The following is an 18,538-nucleotide window of genomic DNA, read 5'->3' as shown; positions in this document are numbered from 1 at the left end:
TGTGTCGGTTGACGCGATTTTCTGGTTCGCACGTTGCCCCAGGCAACGGAGGAGGACGTCATCTGCGCGCGCCAGAGTCGCGCTGGCCGTGTGTCTCGTGCCGAGGGTGTGTTATTGTACAAACGGCCCTCCGACAATAACTAGCCATTAAGCGTGCTTTCACTTTTTACGGGCTCAATCTTTTCATTGTTGTGCTCAGTGTGATTTGTTGTTCAGTTGCCATTGTTGCTCGCTTCGCTCAAACTTGCAGGTGAGTTTGCCAGACCCTGAGAAGGGCCCGCAAAAATCCTCCTTTCCGTTTCGAAATCAACTTGTCCCTGACCTGTCTTTCTTCTACGTCGGTGCAAAACCTTGCCGATTTCTCTAATTTCGAAAAAAGATTCCGAATCGGACTTATTTCAAATTAGTTTACTTTGAACCGTCCGACATCCAATACTAATCGATCTCTACTGATCTGGCCCAATGCCAGATAATATTTCGTGGACCCCGTGGGCCCATTCAACCCCTTCGTTTATTTGACCTTTAAACACTTTCTCTTCCCCCTTAATTATCTTGAAAAATTATTTCCTTCTCCTAAATATTCATTCTTTCCGTTTCGAGTGTTGAAATTGTGCACAATTGTGTTGTGTCTGCAATCTCGGCTGCGGTTTTGGTGCGAAAAGTGCGGCCATAACAGAGGGAGCACCGCATTGAACAATCAATGAGCGTGACGTCACGATTTGCAGCGCGAATCGGCGCCGATTGTTGATCTTGTCCCCGCGGTCTGTTTGCTGGATTTAGAAGTTGTATATTGTTGCATGACCCGGCGGGAGGGCACCTGCCGCCGCGTGGGCCGCGTGTCCTTTTTCCGTGCCGCGTCGTCATGGCAACCGCCAGAATTTGACCCCGCGCGCGCCGCAGCTGATCCATCCGTTGACGCACGCGGCGCCCACGCGTTGATCGCGACACCCCCGCGTTTCGCGCACGGCGCCTCAAAGGTCACACGAGCGCTCCCTATAGATTCGCTCTCACGTCATTCCAATTCATTAGCCACGGCGGAGGCGGTTTCTCTTTTGACAAGACACAATTTATCATATACGCTCACGCAGCTATTCCGCCGAAAGCGGCGGCGCATCAATCAAATCATGTTACTAAATTGCGTGCACTTTTTTCGCGGCTTCTTCTCTTAGCAACGTTCTCTCAATGTCACCTTTTATATAATATTACACTTTTGAGGCTTGCGCCAATTTATTTTCATTTAGGCCGAGAATGATTTATGCATTGATCCACCAAAAGGTGTGGCTCGTTTTTTGCGCAACAAGGAAAATATCGCACACAACAGTTTTCCTCCTGGCTCTGCTGGCACCAAACAAAGCTCGATTATTTAATGACTTGACCTGCTTGCGACAGTGTAGGTCAAAATTGGCAGCCAATTTATGAAAGCGACCTTTATTATTAGAGCGCACGTAAATCGAGAAAGCAATCAGTAGGAAAAAAACTAAAATACCAATGATAAACTGATTGAGTTGTTTAGAAAAACAAGAAAAATTTGAAAACTCGCCAATTCAGATGACGATTTCTTTACTATTTTTCTATTATTTTAATTGGCAAATTCATACAAACCTTTTGTAAAGTTCAGTACTTTGATTTTTTATATGTAGCTATTATTCAAAATTCCACTTCAAACCACGATTGAATTTCCACAAAGAAGTTTTTTGTTTGTTTGTTTATATTTAATGTTGCATAAAATTTTATAAAATATTCTCAATAGAGAATTCACAGCTTTTAGTTAAAAGATGCTTTTAATTAATTTATCAAAAAATTAGACTGATTTCAAAATTTTCACCCATTTATTACATGCTGTGAAAATAAAATGATTTATATTATTATAATAATAAAGAAATAAAAATAAGTTTATGTCGAGAATAAAATTTAAGGTAAAAATTTTCCTTGTTAGCTTTAGTTTTGGTTTGAGATGGATATTTTGCTATAAAATTTACTTTATGCGCAGTAAAAATAAACAAAGAAATAAAGAAGTTATTACTTTTAAAGACATGTTGCAAAAATTTTTCCTCACAAAAGCTTTCCTTTAACTTCACTGTTAACCTTTCCATTTAATCAAGCAATTTCCTCAAGATTTGATTTAATTTATTTATGACTGATATCGGAAGATTTATGTAAGCGCAGGCGGTGTTTCCATCTCACCATAATTAAATCAGACGAACGGAGTGTTTGAATCGGGGAGGCAGCGAAACGACGAGAATGCGAGGGGTAAAGGGTGGATCGCGAAATCGACGCGCCTTTTTTATCAATGAAAGCACGAAATGAGCGCCGACCCGACCTCTAGTAACTGTTGTTTGGGATTCGAAGTCTTGGTGTGTCCGCTGACCGTGTCGGAGATGGCAGCACCAGGAGTGGAATGCAACCCTCAGCGACAGGAAATCGATTGGGGGTGGAGGGTGTTGCTTCTCTCCGGCGAGGTGGCCTAGTCCCGAGTTGGAACGCTCAATCGCCCAAGAACAAGTCGGGCAGAGCCTTTAGAGCTTATTGTGGCTTAAAATAAAAGTTGATTTTTTTTATCGCAAGGCTGCAAATATTTTTCAATTCATTCGAGCGGTCTTCAAATTTTTCTAATGTATTGCCCTGAACTTAGTTAATTGCTGTCCTCAATTGCACGGAATGTGCTTATTAATTTATAAAAGTCCGATTATGCAATCGTCTCATCGCGCGTGTCGAGCAGGTTGCCTACATATGATATCCACAGGCGTTCCAATTCCACACATTCGCGCCTCGAAATCTTATTATTAGAATTAGATTTATGTAATGAATTAATTGTAGATTATGACTTTTTAATTAATTACATTTTAATGAGGAGGTTCAATTAGCGATGAAGGAAACCCACATAGCGGTTGGCTCAACACGCTTCCACATAAATCTAGAGTCCCCAATTCCCATTGCAGATGCATTAGAGTTGCATTATACCGGCGCTCATTATCTAAACGGCTAAAGTGCGTTTTGAGAACCAGAGTAATTAGCACGGTAATTGCATTTTGCTGCTGTGGGGCAATCAAGAAACTCGTCTGCCAGTAATGAGGCGACAGATTAACGGTCGTCGATCGCCGTGTGTTGTTGTTTACACACTGATTGTACGCGTCTCTAATGTCCCCTTTGCTTTGTCTGGCCGGTCGTGTGAGTGTCCTGCGCACAAAGTGAGGCGAGTGAGCAGTCACAATTAGCGGAGCGTTTTAGGCACTCCGCCAAAAGCCATTTCTCATTCTAGCTTTTGCACAATTACATTCAAATCGTATGTACTTTGATTCGTCTTATAATCAGTTCACAAAGAAAGTTGGAAATAATTATAATCTCCGTTTGATGTGAACAAAACGGACTAAATTAATGGCCGGTCGTGTCCTTATTAGAATAACCACTTGTGGCGACCCGTTTCTTTCTAAAGGAAAGATATGCCCATTAAATCGCGACCACCGCAGAAAATATTCTCGGCCTTGTGACGTAGATGCTCTCGGGAAATAAAAAGCAGCATCATTCGCAGCCAGCTGCGCTCCGGCCGAGATGAAGTTTTTTGGGACTCTCATTTCTTGGAGATAGTTACGATTATGACTCGGGCCTTTGTTTCCAGAATTGCTGCTCATTTCGTCTGAAAGCAAGGCGTGATCCTCTTAAAGGGAAGCGATTCCCACTGGGCTTTGAATCGATAGAGCAATAAAGCACTATGCACCCTCGAGGAAATAACAAAAAGAGGCGCCTCATCTTGCCACTGTCTGCTGATTCTGCCGTTGCGAATCCGCGCAAAAGACAAATAACACGGAGATAGCGAATCTAAAAAGGAGACGCCGTGGCGCGCGCGTCAAAACAACCAAAAAAATTTATATTGAACTCTGCCTGCGAAAAGTTGCGGGCGGTGCAAAAATTGTCCAGCTCGTAATGCGCGCGCCAGACAACTTTCCGCCTTACGCGGCGAGAAGCGAGTAAATCGCAATTCCGATTCGATGAAAGCGAGCAAAAGTTTTGCAGCTGAAAGGAGCTGGAGTTAATTTCTATTCAAATGCACTTCTCGGCCAAGTACTTGAATGAGTGTGCAAATGTGATTCGACTCGCGAGATGCACTGAGCCGTCGTTTCAGCTCCCTAGGTTGAAAATTCAATACGGCCGCTGCTAGTACCGCTGCGTCCTTGGGAGAGTAATGGCAGTGCACGGGCGCCGATGGAATCCGTTCGATTAAAAAAGTTGACCAGCAGCGAGTCGATAATTCGCTCCACTAAAAAGACATATAAAACTTTTCCGCAGCTTTCAAGCTCCAGCTGCCTTTTCCATTTGCACCGTTGGCACTGTTTTTTTTATCAGCAATTGAAAATATCGTTTAGAGCTGCTGTTACAAAAAAATGTATCTCAAGAAAGTGTGGAATAATATATTTTATTTAAAAAAATCATCTTCAACTATTTCAAAATATTTATTAAACACATAATTACAAGTGTACAACATAAAAAAAAGAGAACACAATTTACAAAAATTTACTTTTTATATTTTAAAATAACGCTAATTGATTTTTTTTTAAATAATTAAATTCAAAATAAAATTATCAAACATCATATTTTTACAAACACTGTTGCAACTCATTTTCAGCGATGTATGATTACATTACCTGCACAAATGAAGACAAATAATTCCTGCATGACTAGTGAAATTGACAAAGGTCGGAGGTGCCAAAATCCGCTTGTTTTGATTAGTTGTGAGGGTTTGACGTTGACGAGGAGTTGTGAATGGGGGCTAAAGGTGAAGGGTTGCGCCGAGTTTTCGGAGACCTCCGATCGAGTCGCTGGGTGCGCGAGGCAGGCTGCATGGATCGCCCGGGCACTCGCAAAGTGACTCGCCTGCAGAACAAACGTGCGTGCAACGAACGCTGGATCGACAACGAAGCAAAAACCGTCCTCAAAATGCAAGCCGACTCCAAAGGTACGTTTGCGGGCACTCAGAGTGGAGGTGACCTTTTGAGGTCGGCTATTTTTTTTGTAAATATCCAATTTCATTTGCTAAAATGTTTGAAAAATTCCCAAGGCGCCAATGAGTACGAGGTACGCGGGGGCCAAAAAAGGATCGCGTGTCACCGTTAAGCGATTTTTATAGCCACGCTGATGTTTAGAACCCCCGCGTTTTCTCCAATATTATTTATACATTCCCCTCTGGAATCGATTCGCATAATAGTAAAACACACTTTAGTCAACCATTTTTAAAAGTATAATGCCACGAACGATAAAGCTTGGGCGTAAATTTTGATTTTTTTTTAGCTGTCAAATAAAGAAAAACCAATTTTAGTAAAAATAAAAAAAATCAAATTTCAGATCAAACAATATTTATAATTTTAATTTTTTTAGAAAAAGCTAATTTTTAAAAATAAAATTCTAGTTTTTGAAAATAAAAAAAGTTTTATAATCGACAAAAAATTGCGGTAGGCAAAGTTCAAAGGTCAAAAACGTGTAAGCGAGCTTTGCTCAGCTCAGCATCCGTAACACAGAACGTATCAATTTCGGCCGAACGTCGCACAGCCTCCTCGGGCGACACGCAGAGAAACGCCATCAAGTGCTCTATATACGAGGGGGCAACAACTCGCACTTTGGCTACGAGCGCGTGCACAAAACGCTTCAGGGTCGACGGCGGCTTAGCGCGAGACCCAATTAAAAGTTGATTGGCGTGTCACACGGAGCGGCTAATTAAGCGCTTGCAGCGGAACACAGCGGGTCATAATCACGTTGGGCGAACGCTCAGGCGTTGGGTGCAAATGAATGAAAAATGAGCTGCACAACTTGTTGATATTGGGGCTGGCCGCGAATCAATAGCCCACCCAAGAAAGGAAAGGGAGAAAGACAAACTCTGGCGGCGTCACCTGGGCCGTCCCGCACCCCTTTTCTCGCGCTGGAGATTTTTCCTTTTGTTCCTCGGCAGATAGCGGGAGCTGGCCTTGGTAATTGGCAGAAACAACAATAGCGGCGCGCACTTGACCCCTCGCGGGCAGATATGAAAATTTAATCCGAGTCAAGTGTGAGCTCGTGCACGGAGGCTGCTCGGAGCAGGGCGCGGAGTTGCTGAATCAAAGGCCTCTTTTTCTTTCTCTCTCCTTGGCGCAACTCTCACGGGGCGAATCAAACGGACAAAAAGTGTCGTGTTTGCGAACGCGACGACGACGGTGACAACTCAAAAAACTAACTTTCGCAGCTCTTCTTTCGCTCCAAAGTAAATAAAGTCGCACCAAAGCCGAAACACGGCAACTACTTCAACAGAAATAATTATATTTGGTATTCATGCGAGAGTTGGTTTGGTGCGTTCTGGGAAATATGGACATACCGTATAGGCTTGGCTTTTAATATGTTAAAAAGTTCTACCAACAACAATATAATCATTAAAATTAGATATTCAGATTTCATTTTATTTTAATAAATTAATAAATATAATTTTTTTTAATTATAGGAATAAATTATTTTATCCTGTAGCAGAATTTTAAAAAGTGTTGAACTTTCTCAAATAAATCTTTTACTAAAAAAGGTTAAATGTCAAATTTTTACAGCAGTAATTTCTGCCATGTATATTTGAATGAATAGGGAATAATTAAATATATCATATTTTCATCTCTATTTACTCATTTAAATAAAAAATAAATAAATAATAAATAATATTAATGAATTTTGCAAAATCTTTTAACTCTCCGCTTTTTATTTGTTTTAATTTTACTAATTTCATTTTGATTCTGAAAAATAATTAACAACAGTTCAAAATTAACGCAAAAACGTTTATCAAAGAAAAATTAAATAAATCCAAATAAAATTGTGAATTGTGTGCTGCATTTTGCATTTTATTTCAAGGCCTTGCCGTTCCCACCAGGAAATCGTTTTCAAGGGTAGTTCGGAGAAATGCCACCCTATTTGGCGCATATCCGGCTCAAAATCCCCGAATAAACCATCTTTCGCACACTCTCGAGACCCTACTTTGCGCTCAAATTACCCCAGAGTCCCAATACTGGTCGGAATGTTGTTTGATGCGGAAAAAAATCACATTTGTCGCCTGCGGTGGGCAACGAAAAGTCGTTCGCGCAGAGGTGCGATTTTCGCGCAGGGCGCCAAAGGGCCATGTTGGTCACTGGTGGTGTGTCGGGGCGGCTGGCGTCACCGGTGCCCACCGGATCGATGCACCTTGTACCGTCCTCTGCATTCAGCACGCTGCCTCAAAACAAAGCGCGGTTCCTTTGAAGGTTCAAGGTCGCGCTCGCTCGCTCGCTCCCAGGAATCGACTGCGAATTTCCTGCTTCCCCAGCCAGCGTGTTTTGATTTTTACGATTCGCTTTTTTTATATTCGGGGCTTTGTCGCGAAATAATATCAATTTTTCTTTTCTGCCGCGATAAAAAGCTCTTCGACGGTTGTAAAAGTCACGTTTTCCATTACCACGGCCTTTTCTGCCTTTCAAGGCGTGATTTTTAATTAAATTTGTCGGCCCATCTATTATACAAGGCGGCGTATACAATATTGATTCGTTCTGCGTTCCCAGTTGGTTAGTTCTTGGCCCTCTCTGAAAACTGAAAGTGGCTGCCTACCGCTCGCTCGCTTTCGCTGCTCAACGTGAATTATTTTACACGCAAAGCAAACACGCCGATACAAGGCCCCGATTATTTGCGAGCCTCGCTTGTAAATTTAATCGTGTTTGTTTTCCCGAACGAAAGCGTAATTAGGCACGCGTGAGCGCAGGAAAGTCGATACCAATACAATTTATCGCAATAAATAATACGCGCTAAGTCGAATTGGCCAGGTGAAAATTTGCTTATTAAGTCTGCGTGGCCCGTGGTATTAATTCGCAAGCTGAAAATGAAAGGGATTATTCAATTTGATGCGAATTACGCGCACCAACCTGTGCGATTACGTTTAATAATAAAATAACAAATCACGCTTAACCGGTAAATACCTGAAAAATAAACAGGAGAAAAATCATATTAATTGGATTTACACGCTGGTTTAAAAAGAGATTTAATTAGTTGTTAAATTAAAATTAAACACTAATTAGTTTTAATATTTTATTAGTTTTATATAATTTGTTTCTTTGTTATTGCTTAATTTAAATGATTAAAATAATAAATAATTTATTTGTTTAATTTTAATTTTGTTTTCTATGTAATAAACATTTTATTTTTATTTACTTCAGTAAAATAAATTTCTATTTTTTAATAAAATTTTAAATTATAAAGCTTAAACAATCTTATAGCAGTACATATTCAGAATCAGAAAGGCGATTTGGAAAGAAAGTTGAGTCCTCGATATGTATCCTATATGATTAACTAGAAAATAATTATTATTTAACAAGAAAATTTAAAAAATCAGCTTAGAATAATTTTAATTCTTATTTCATCACTTGTCTTGTTACGATTTAAAAAAAAAGCAAAATACATTCAAGACACGGTTTATTATCATTATTTTTTTATTTTATCCTCTTGAATTCAATTGTATCGGAAAGTTTTTGTAAGTTTCTTGCTCCCAGAGCATTTGCAACAATCTCTGCATTCAGAACGCTAATCAAGGCGCGCAGTGCGGAAAATTCTTTAACGAGCGTGTGGGTTGCGAAATGGAGACCGAGCGAGCTAGCGCGCGGCAGGGGCTGCTGAAGAGGGCAATTAATGAGTTAAGAGTGGCGATTAAGGTCGGCTGGTGTGTTTTTGTTGTTGCAGGAAACAGCAGTGCCGTCAGCCCGCAAAACAGACAAGACACAAGAATGCCTGAGCAGAGCAACGACTACCGAGTAGTGGTTTTCGGAGCAGGTGGTGTGGGTAAAAGTTCCCTCGTCTTGCGATTCGTCAAGGGCACTTTTCGCGAGTCCTACATTCCTACCATTGAAGACACTTACAGACAGGTAATTATACTCGTCGCTTCTTCTCTTCCTTCTCGAGTGTGTCTCGAGACGCGCCATGCCTTTTCAAAGTGCAGTATTGTTAAATGTTTATCTCCTCCTATGTGTGTTGTCATTCTTCGCCCAACTCCAAGAATAAGAGCAATTTGCAAGAGCAGAAATAATAATAAACTTGAATTTCTCGCGGAATTGTTAATTCTGGCAATTTTGAATACAGCCGTCTGAAAATGTGATGTTGTGAAACTATTATGCGCCGCGTTATTTCGTTGTTTGTACAAGACGCGATATACACATTAACAATAATTCATGTGATTTCTGAGCTGCTGTGCGTCTCTTTTGTAAAATCATACGCTTTGTTGCAATCCAACAAGTGGGTCCTCAGCACTTAGGAACACTACCGACTCTGCCGAGGAAAAAAAGCAGAATAAACAACCACCTATAGACCTGCACTGCACAGTTCCTTCTGTTGGAGCCGTTGTTTTTTATTGCCTAATTTTTTGCGACCTCTAGCTCAAGAGCGCCACAATTGGCCATTTGAAATCCGCTCGGCTGTGCCAAGTAAGGCAGGAGATCAGTCTTGCCAGCTGTGTGCATTGGACAAACTTAGAAGGAGAAAAAATAAAAATTACCAATAATATACTTTGATAGCTCCTGTCGACGGCTGAACGCAACCCGCTGCACGCCTGGTTCTAAGTGGTTGCATATGTGTTTTGTTTTCTTAAGCCACTTTTTCTCTTTTATCACTTTATTCGAAAAAAAAAATGGATTTGCTTTACTCGACTATATTTCTCAGCAGCTCTTAGTAAATTACTGATTGTGCATTTTGTAAAACAATTTTTTCGTACGATTTAATATTTAAAACTAAATTCTGAAAAAGCCCCAAACTTCATTATTTAGTTGAATATAATTTTTTCATTCTATGTTAAAGGTGATCAGTTGCAACAAAAACATCTGCACGCTGCAGATAACAGACACGACGGGCTCGCACCAGTTTCCCGCGATGCAGCGGCTCTCGATCTCCAAGGGGCACGCGTTCATCCTGGTCTTTTCAACCACCTCCTGACAGTCGCTGGAAGAGCTGCGGCCCATTTGGGAGGTCATGTGTGAAGTCAAGGGTGGCAGCCTCGAAGGCATTCCCGTCATGTTGGTGGGCAATAAGGTGGACGAGGAGACCACTCGAGAGGTCACACTGGCCGAGGGCGAGGCGCAGGCGCAGCGCTGGGGTTGCAGCTACATGGAAACTTCCGCCAAAACCAACCACAACGTGAAGGAGCTCTTCCAGGTGTGAAAAATCCCACACTATTCAATATTGGATAAGAAGTATTTTTTTCTTTTGAGAAAATATATAAGAGAAAGTATATAGACGAGCGCTATTATTTATTTTGTAATATTTATATATTTGCGGCACATCTTTTCGGCGTGGAGCTTTTTTAAGAAACTTGTTTGGTGCTGCCGTTTCTTCTAATTTTTTCCTTTTTCCTTTACTTGATTTGTGGAGAATAAACAAAAATCATAATTTAAATTCAATTGATAAAAAAAAATGAAAATAATAATATGTAAATTTTTTTTGAACTTGCTATTCTTGAAAAAAGAAGCACATTAATTTTTTTTTCATTTTCTAAATTTAAAAATAAAATTTTCTAGCTTATATTATGTTCTGTAACTAAAATTTGAAACTTATTTTGGTAGGAGCTGCTCAACATGGAGAAGAACAGATCCATCTCGTTGCAGTTGGACGCGAAAAACCGCAGCGCCAAAGGGACGAGCAAGATCAAGGAGAAGTGCAGCGTTATGTGAGATTTGCTGCCCCCCGGCCTACAACGAAACAAACAAACAAAACCCACACATCGAGAGTGACTGACTGACTGCGATGACTGACCGACTGCTGAGCTGCTTTGCGTGAAAGGCCTACTAGAGTGAATCTGCTGCGCGGATGCTGCGTGCGTGCTGGACGAGCACGGTTACGGGTTTCAACCAGGGATGGCTGCTCTCTCCTTCCTCTCCATCAAATTTCGTTCGTCCCAAGGACAATCCGCCAATCTGCTCTGCTTGTTAATAATTTTAGTGGAAAGTATAATCAAATAGGAAGTAAAACAAACATAATGGAACGGCAGAGCAGTCTGGTGCAACAGCCTAAATGATGAGAATGTTTTATTTAAACTTTAAAAGTTAATTTTTATTCTGAGTGTGAAAAGCGTTTGCTTAGAAAAGAGAGCAAGAGATGTTTGGAAATTTTAAGTATAACTCGTATAATGAACGGCTTCTCAATGTAGATCTTGTGCCTCACTCAGAGTTGTAATTACCTATAATGAAGTATTATTATATAATAATATTGTAACGTTTTGGATTCAGCAGAAATGGTGCTGTGTACAAAGTTTTATGAATTACACGAGCAAAGATTTACCGTTGCATTATTATAAAATATATTGCTGAAAAGCTTAAATTGAAAATTCGCAAATAAGTTCTTCAAATTCACAGTATTTTTGCGATTTGTACTTGAATTGAAAATAATAATTGCGAGTACACAGTAAATTAAGGCGAGGGGAGGGTACACACTAATTTTCTTCCAAAAGCTCCGTTTCTAAGGATCGTTAAGGATGTATTTAAAATTAGCTTTGGTCGTTTTCAAAATTCAATGTTGAAGCTTTTTGTTCAGGGCATTTTTGAAAAATGTATGTGCGTTGCGTGGTCTTCAAAACACAGAAGAGGTCTTCTACAACGTTTCTTCCAGTGAAATTTTTCCAATTAATTTTTGTATTTCCAACTTTTACTCGTATAAAATCATTCTACTATTATACTTCATTCTAATTAGCTCATTATCACAATCATTTTGTACTGTCTTGTTGTTATATTTAACGTCTCTAGCTGTATATTTTACAATTTTCGCACTTTGTGTTTCTGCTAAACACATAATTTTGTCCTCTCTATATAAATGTACCCATCTCACTATTCCTGCTTAGAGGAAGTTCTATTCATAATGAAAGTGATAAATTCTATAATTATTCAAAGTAAAAAAATAACCATAATATACAAGACAGGAAATTTACTTGAAAGAAAAATGATCTTGGCAATAATAGAATGATAGCCTGCTGGACAAATCTAAAAAGTCAAACAGAGAAAATTGCGGCTTTTGGTGGTCCATCCCTGGTGTCTGTGTAAATAACGTTGAACTAGAAGAAGCATGCGAGGGCTGGATCCTCTCATTTTTTTCACAACCCTCTTAATAAAAATTGTTGCGAATTGTACACGAAGGAATCGATGACTCTGTTTTAGCATATCAGCTGCGTGTTTGTAAATAGGTTGAAACACTATAAAAATATGATATATACGCAAAGAAAGAAACGACCACGCAAGAAATGAAGTGAGATGAATAAATTATACATGAAAAAAAAAATTAATAAGCAAACGCTTCTGGAAAGCCGCAGGTCACATTTATTATGTACTTATGAAAAAAAGTGAAGCGACGATTAAAAAAATATATAAAATTGCAGCATTACCATAAATGAAATGAGAAGCTATAAAAATGGAAATAACCACAAGCAACAGGCAAGATCCATATATTATATTGTACTCAATTAATTAACATCAATAAAGTTACTTCATTCACTATTTAAAATTAATCCTATTTTATTAAACACTCAATAAATAAACGTTAGAAATGCTAGAATGCGTTAGAATAAGGTATAAATTTTGAGGAATATTTACTTTCACGATGAAGATTGAAGATAAATCAATATATTATCTGTAAACACAATTCATTTCCGGCAGAGCATCTGTCCATCGCTTTATGTTATGAGTCAATGATCAGAGACCGACTGAAGAGGTGCTCGATGAGGACGTTGCTGTTGTTTATTTAAAAACAAAAGGCGCTGCCAGTTTCGGTCCCGGACTGCGACCGTATTTAAGGACTTCTTATTTATATAGTCAAATCAAGTCCTTACAACAATATACACAGATTTTTGCGATTGTTGAAAGACAATTGGAAATTTTAATCACCATTGTTGTAAAGACTTGATTTGACTATGTCAATAAAAGGAGTGCCTTAATGAGCAACCGCGCTGCTCGCTGACTTATACAAGAAATGTATTAGTCAGCGAGCAGCGCGTTTGGTCATAAAATAGGGTCACAGACCGGGACCGAAACTGGTAGTGCAGTTTTAACAATTTCTACTACGAGGACAAGCCCGATTTCTTCATTTCTATGATCATCTCCGCCTCGAGTGTCAACTTTGTCAAACAAATATTAATTGATTTATTTTAGTGTTTTCGTCAAAATACCAGAACTATAAAGAAGCCTATAAATCACATAAAAAAAAATCAAATTCAGAAGATGCAGCTACTGCACCTTAACAATTAACTTTATAATTTATATGTCTATTGAATATTTTTAAAATATTTTTGCTTCTTATTGCTAGACAATCTTTGCTATAAATAACGATAAATTAATGATTATATTTCCTTTATCAATTTTGATTTTTTTTTAATTTAAAAATTAAATTTGTATTGCTCAAACAAAACAAGTCAAAGCGAATTCGTTTTCTTCATCATTGCGGAATGCAATTAGCCACACACTCTGTTCAAATATGTATGTACGTATCTAATGTTACGAAATATATAATCGCCTCGCAAGAATGTAGCCGCGCAACATTCATGACAGCTGCGTTCAGCAGGTTGCATAACCATTAGGAGTCGACGAGGCCGAGGGCAGCACTGCAGTACTATTAGGTCGCTCTGCTGCAACAATACTAGCAAAAACTGTAACGCGATGAGGTGGGAGGCAGAAGGGGGTTTTATAAAGGAGTTAAATCAAAACTTGTGAATTGTACATTCACTGGAGTTAAATCCTTAGAACAAAAAATTTAATAAAATCAAATTAAAATGAATTCAGAAAAATAAATCCGTTTGAAATGGGAATTTTATTTTTTAAGAAATTCGGGACATTTTTTTATCTGCTTTCCTCACACCCTCTTTCCGTACCTCGATCTAAGTAACATTTCACGCAAGTGATTATCGCATTGCATAATTATATTGTTCGTAAACACAACTCATTTCTAGCGGAGCATCTGTCCGTCGCGTCGCTGTTGTAATGAGTCAATGAGCAGTGACACAATAATATGATCAGAGACTGACTGAAGAGGCGCACGATGAGGACGTTGCTGTGTGTGTTGCTGCTGGCATTCGCAGGTAATTCGGCGTTTGCCGACGTTTTTTATTTGCCGATGGCCGGCTCGACCGAGCAAGCCGAAATGCAGATTCGACCGAATCGCCGCCGGCTGGAATGCGGGCCCGAATAATGACAAGTCATTGTCTGTCTCTGTTCTCCAAAATGTTAAAGCTTTGGAGCGAGTTTCGGTCGCTCGAGCGTCACGGCAGAGAGGGCAAAGTCCTGAGACAAACTCGAGATTTTCAGCCTTGGTTTTATACAAAGATGCAGCATACTTTAGCTAATAATGTACCTATCTCTACCAATTCCCAGTGCTGAAATTAGGCCATCAAAATCTCATTTTTGTTCCTTTTGTTAGGTTCAATTAATCTTGCATGAATGTGCATGATACAATTTTTTTTTTGCTCCCGACGTTTTTTGCTAAATATTTGGGAATATTTTGATTTTTAGTTCTAGTTCTTATAATGTTATAGCATTCCAAATGATTTTAACAACGCTATTTTAAAAACTCGGCTGTTTGAAATCCTTTCCTAATCATTCGAAAAATTTAGTTAAAAACTGACATTTTACTATAGCATTTGTGAAAATTTATTTTGTATTCTTGAAATTTATTTTCTTATCCTTAGAAACAATTGTGCTATTTTATTTAATTTAAGAAAAAAAAATTTGTTTCAAATTTAGATAATTATCAAAATGACTTTAATTAAATGATATTTTAAATTTAATTTATATTTTTTTTTACATTTGAACTGATTTTTAAGTCGCATTATTTGGCTGAATTTTGCAATGACGACTTGTGCAACCACCGACAAAATTTATCAGTGTTTATAAAAGTATTGAATTATTTTCACAAGAACATGAGGAAGTAAATAATATGATAAAACTACAGCTGCAACATAACAGAAGCATGAGCAATAGTCACATGCTCGGATGTTGATCTCATGTTTGACTATGGTGAAAAATTTACTTATTTTTTTTTATACTATTTTCCCAAAATTCTAAATTTAATGAGAAAAGTCAAATGAATAATTTTTACTGAAAAAAAAATAAAACATTAAACTTAAAAATATTTTTTTAAGAAAAAAAATCACATCTGAAATATAAATTGTAATCCTAGAGATTTCAAAGAAACACTTATGTATTTTGAAATTTTTCCATTTCGACGCGTAGCTCAGCATTTTCTGCAATCCATCAAGGTCCATTATTGATTTGCTGAATTAATTACGCACTGATAACAACGTGCGGCAGCGGTTGCTACACAAACTCATGAGCGAGCAATTTAGCAATTGGCTATTAGTTAGTCACTCACGAGCAACGTGATTACGACGAGTCATTTGCATTTCCTTTCAATACGATCATTCAGCATCACGGAGATCGATGATTGTGAATAATTAAAACCACTTGGCTAGAATATGTCACTCCGCGGTTGCATAAAAATCGCTCCTGATTGGAAAAATCAAAGGCCAGATTCCATGTTTGTATCCAAAGCTCAAACACTGACGCTATATCTTATCAATGAATAAGAAGAAATAACAAAGCAAATAGCTGAAACTAAATAATAATGAAGATTTCACAGAAAAAATTTGTTTCCAGTTGTGCAAGCTGAGTTGGATCCTAACGATCTACAAAATAAATTTTCCGAGCTGGGCTACGATGGTCCAAGTCCTCCTTCAGTGGAACAAGGTCAAAAAGCCTTTGAAGATCAGTGCAGAAAAAATGGAGGCGAGGAAGCCGTTGAAAACGGAAAGGTAAAAACAAAAGTTCGCAGAAATTGATGTTTCACTCTTTAACGCAAATTTTTACTTTTTTCCAGAAAGCACAACAGGAGATGGTCGATTGCGTCCAGTCTCTGATAAACGTTACTGCTGTCAATGCAGAAATCGAGGAGGCCAAACCGACTGGCGAGTTGGATGCCGTGTTCAAAAAATACTGCAGGTAGAGTTTTAAAATAAAATTTAATTTTTTGTATTTATGATTTACTTTTTAACAGAAAAACGCCAGATTTGATGAAGTGCACTGAAAAGTTGACCGAGAACATTGACGGGTGTCTGGCCGAGGATCAGAAGAAAGTGTCGGGCATTGTTTTAAATGTTTCTCGCACTTTGCTCAACTTCACTTGCTTTAAGGAAGGAGACAGAATTGCTTGTATTACTTGAAATTTAATAATTCGCCTTGGTTCGATAAAATATTTCAATTCCTCGCAGTGTTCATCGCAGAAGGAGGGCCGGAATGCCTCGAATCCAAGAAGGAGGGAATCCAGAAGTGTTTGAATCAAACATTTGGAAAGTACGCCAATTCCTTTGCCCAAGCCAACCTCACTGACCTCTCCAATTTCAACCTGCCATTGGTGCTGTTTGACGAAGGACAGTGCGAGTAAGTTCCAGAAGTACAAGTTTATAGACATGATTAAATAATATCATTAATTTTAGTGAAATTGATGAAGCTGCTCAGTGCGTGGTCAAAGTTTTGGAAGAATGCAAGGATCCTACACCAGCGAATGTGGTAGAAAGTGTTTTGAAAGTGGTGAAAAAAGTGATTCCGTGCAAACAGCAGTCACACCAACCAGTCACAAGTAAAGACTTGAATGCCAAAAGTAGTTCCTCGATGAAGACTCCTATGATGATTGCTGTACTAGCTTCAGTTGTTTCTACATTCGTCGGTCATTTTTAATTTTTTAGCGTTAGAAAATTTTTTCTAAATTTTTTACTTGTGTTTGGTGTCATATTGCATTCTTACAATTCCTCCGACAATGGTGAATTTTCCACATCGAAATATTTGTTGTATCCTTTCCTAGTTAAAAAAATGTTGATTATAGGGTGAAATCGGGAAAGGATGAGGTGTAATTGGCAGTGAAAAGTTACCATTTTGATTTTCACATATGTTGTTGGGGTTGTTGAAAGGTAGCTTCTCCTAAATTTTCAGCTTAAAATATGGTGCGCTTTTCCGGGAAATCGGATTTTTCCAAAAACAGAAAATATTGAATATCTTTGCTAAAAATGAGAATATATGAATGCTCTTTTCACTACCAGACGTAACTTTTCACGCCCGACAACTTTGCTGTTGATTATTTTTGCGTAGGTCAAAGGTCAAGGTCACTAATTAGCAAATTTCACTTTCAAACGCAATTTTCGCAAAGAAGCACACCTTGGATTTTTTTTGTGATATACAAAACAATGTAGCCCTAAGTGTGTAGAACAAAATACTTGATTTTCAGATTGGTAACTTTTTCTGTTTAATTGATATTTTTAATTGAAAATAAAAAACAGTGAAAAATCGCTTTTCCGCAAACGAAATTAATTTTCAAACAGCGATAATTTATTTTCTGCTAGAGATACGCAAAAACATGTAAGTACAAAAAGTTTTTCTAATGACCTAACCTATCGAACCATGTATCGATCATGAAGGTCGAGTCACTTAAGGTCATTGACCTCAGTGACCTGTGACCTTGAAAAATGATTTTGCAAAATATTAGTTCATTAAATAATGAAAAAGAGTGCGCCTGTTTTGAAACGTTTCCAATTTTTTGCAATATCGTTTTTCAAGGTCACAGGTCACTGAGGTCAATGACCTTAAGTGACTCGACCTTCATGATCGATACATGGTTCGATAGGTTAGGTCATTAGAAAAACTTTTTGTACTTACATGTTTTTGCGTATCTCTAGCAGAAAATAAATTATCGCTGTTTGAAAATTAATTTCGTTTGCGGAAAAGCGATTTTTCACTGTTTTTTATTTTCAATTAAAAATATCAATTAAACAGAAAAAGTTACCAATCTGAAAATCAAGTATTTTGTTCTACACACTTAGGGCTACATTGTTTTGTATATCACAAAAAAAATCCAAGGTGTGCTTCTTTGCGAAAATTGCGTTTGAAAGTGAAATTTGCTAATTAGTGACCTTGACCTTTGACCTACGCAAAAATAATCAACAGCAAAGTTGTCGGGCGTGAAAAGTTACGTCTGGTAGTGAAAAGAGCATTCATATATTCTCATTTTTAGCAAAGATATTCAATATTTTCTGTTTTTGGAAAAATCCGATTTCCCGGAAAAGCGCACCATATTTTAAGCTGAAAATTTAGGAGAAGTTACCTTTCAACAACCCCAACAACATATGTGAAAATCAAAATGGTAACTTTTCACTGCCAATTACACCTCATCCTTTCCCGATTTCACCCTATATTTTAATCTAATATATGAAATTGAAATTCATGCCTGATGTTTAATTTACTTTCACTTAGCAAGCAAGCAAAATCATTAATTAATTTAATTTGGAATTCTTATGAACGTATTAGTTACTAATTTCATGTACAAAACAATTTTGATTGTGTAACTTGACTGTAAAACAAGATGTTTTTTTATTGAAAGCACTTAATATGACAAATGATGACTTATTATATTATGCATACATAGGCTGAGGCAACGCCAAAAGAGCTTTTAAATAATAAGATCCTGGAATAATTTTCTATAATAAATATTCTAATTTGATTTGAATTCAAAG

General features: G+C 38.0%; 2 protein-coding genes across 2 annotated transcripts; both read left to right on the top strand.

Annotated features, from left to right (window-relative positions):
* Positions 1-4,758: 4,758 nt before the first annotated feature.
* LOC132202228 (GTP-binding protein Di-Ras2-like) lies at positions 4,759-12,478 on the top strand. The gene is given in 4 exon segments (XM_059629012.1): positions 4,759-4,951; positions 8,701-8,882; positions 9,808-10,161; positions 10,569-12,478. Coding segments are annotated over 4 exon segments (837 nt in total). The 3' UTR covers positions 10,677-12,478.
* Positions 12,479-13,921: 1,443 nt separating this feature from the next.
* On the top strand, positions 13,922-18,531 carry LOC132202154 (27 kDa hemolymph protein-like). Its single transcript, XM_059628881.1, has 6 exons — positions 13,922-14,062; positions 15,636-15,790; positions 15,856-15,977; positions 16,033-16,187; positions 16,247-16,415; positions 16,472-18,531. Exons 1-6 carry the CDS (start codon positions 14,023-14,025, stop codon positions 16,710-16,712), a joined length of 882 nt encoding a protein of 293 aa, XP_059484864.1. The 5' UTR covers positions 13,922-14,022; the 3' UTR covers positions 16,713-18,531.
* Positions 18,532-18,538: the final 7 nt, after the last annotated feature.

Source organism: Neocloeon triangulifer, unplaced genomic scaffold (assembly GCF_031216515.1).
Source record: "Neocloeon triangulifer isolate White Clay Creek 2 clone unplaced genomic scaffold, ASM3121651v1 ptg000015l, whole genome shotgun sequence".
Lineage (NCBI taxonomy): Eukaryota > Metazoa > Arthropoda > Insecta > Ephemeroptera > Baetidae > Neocloeon > Neocloeon triangulifer.
Note: the sequence above shows the minus strand (reverse complement) of the source record. Positions and strands in the feature narration are given on the sequence as shown.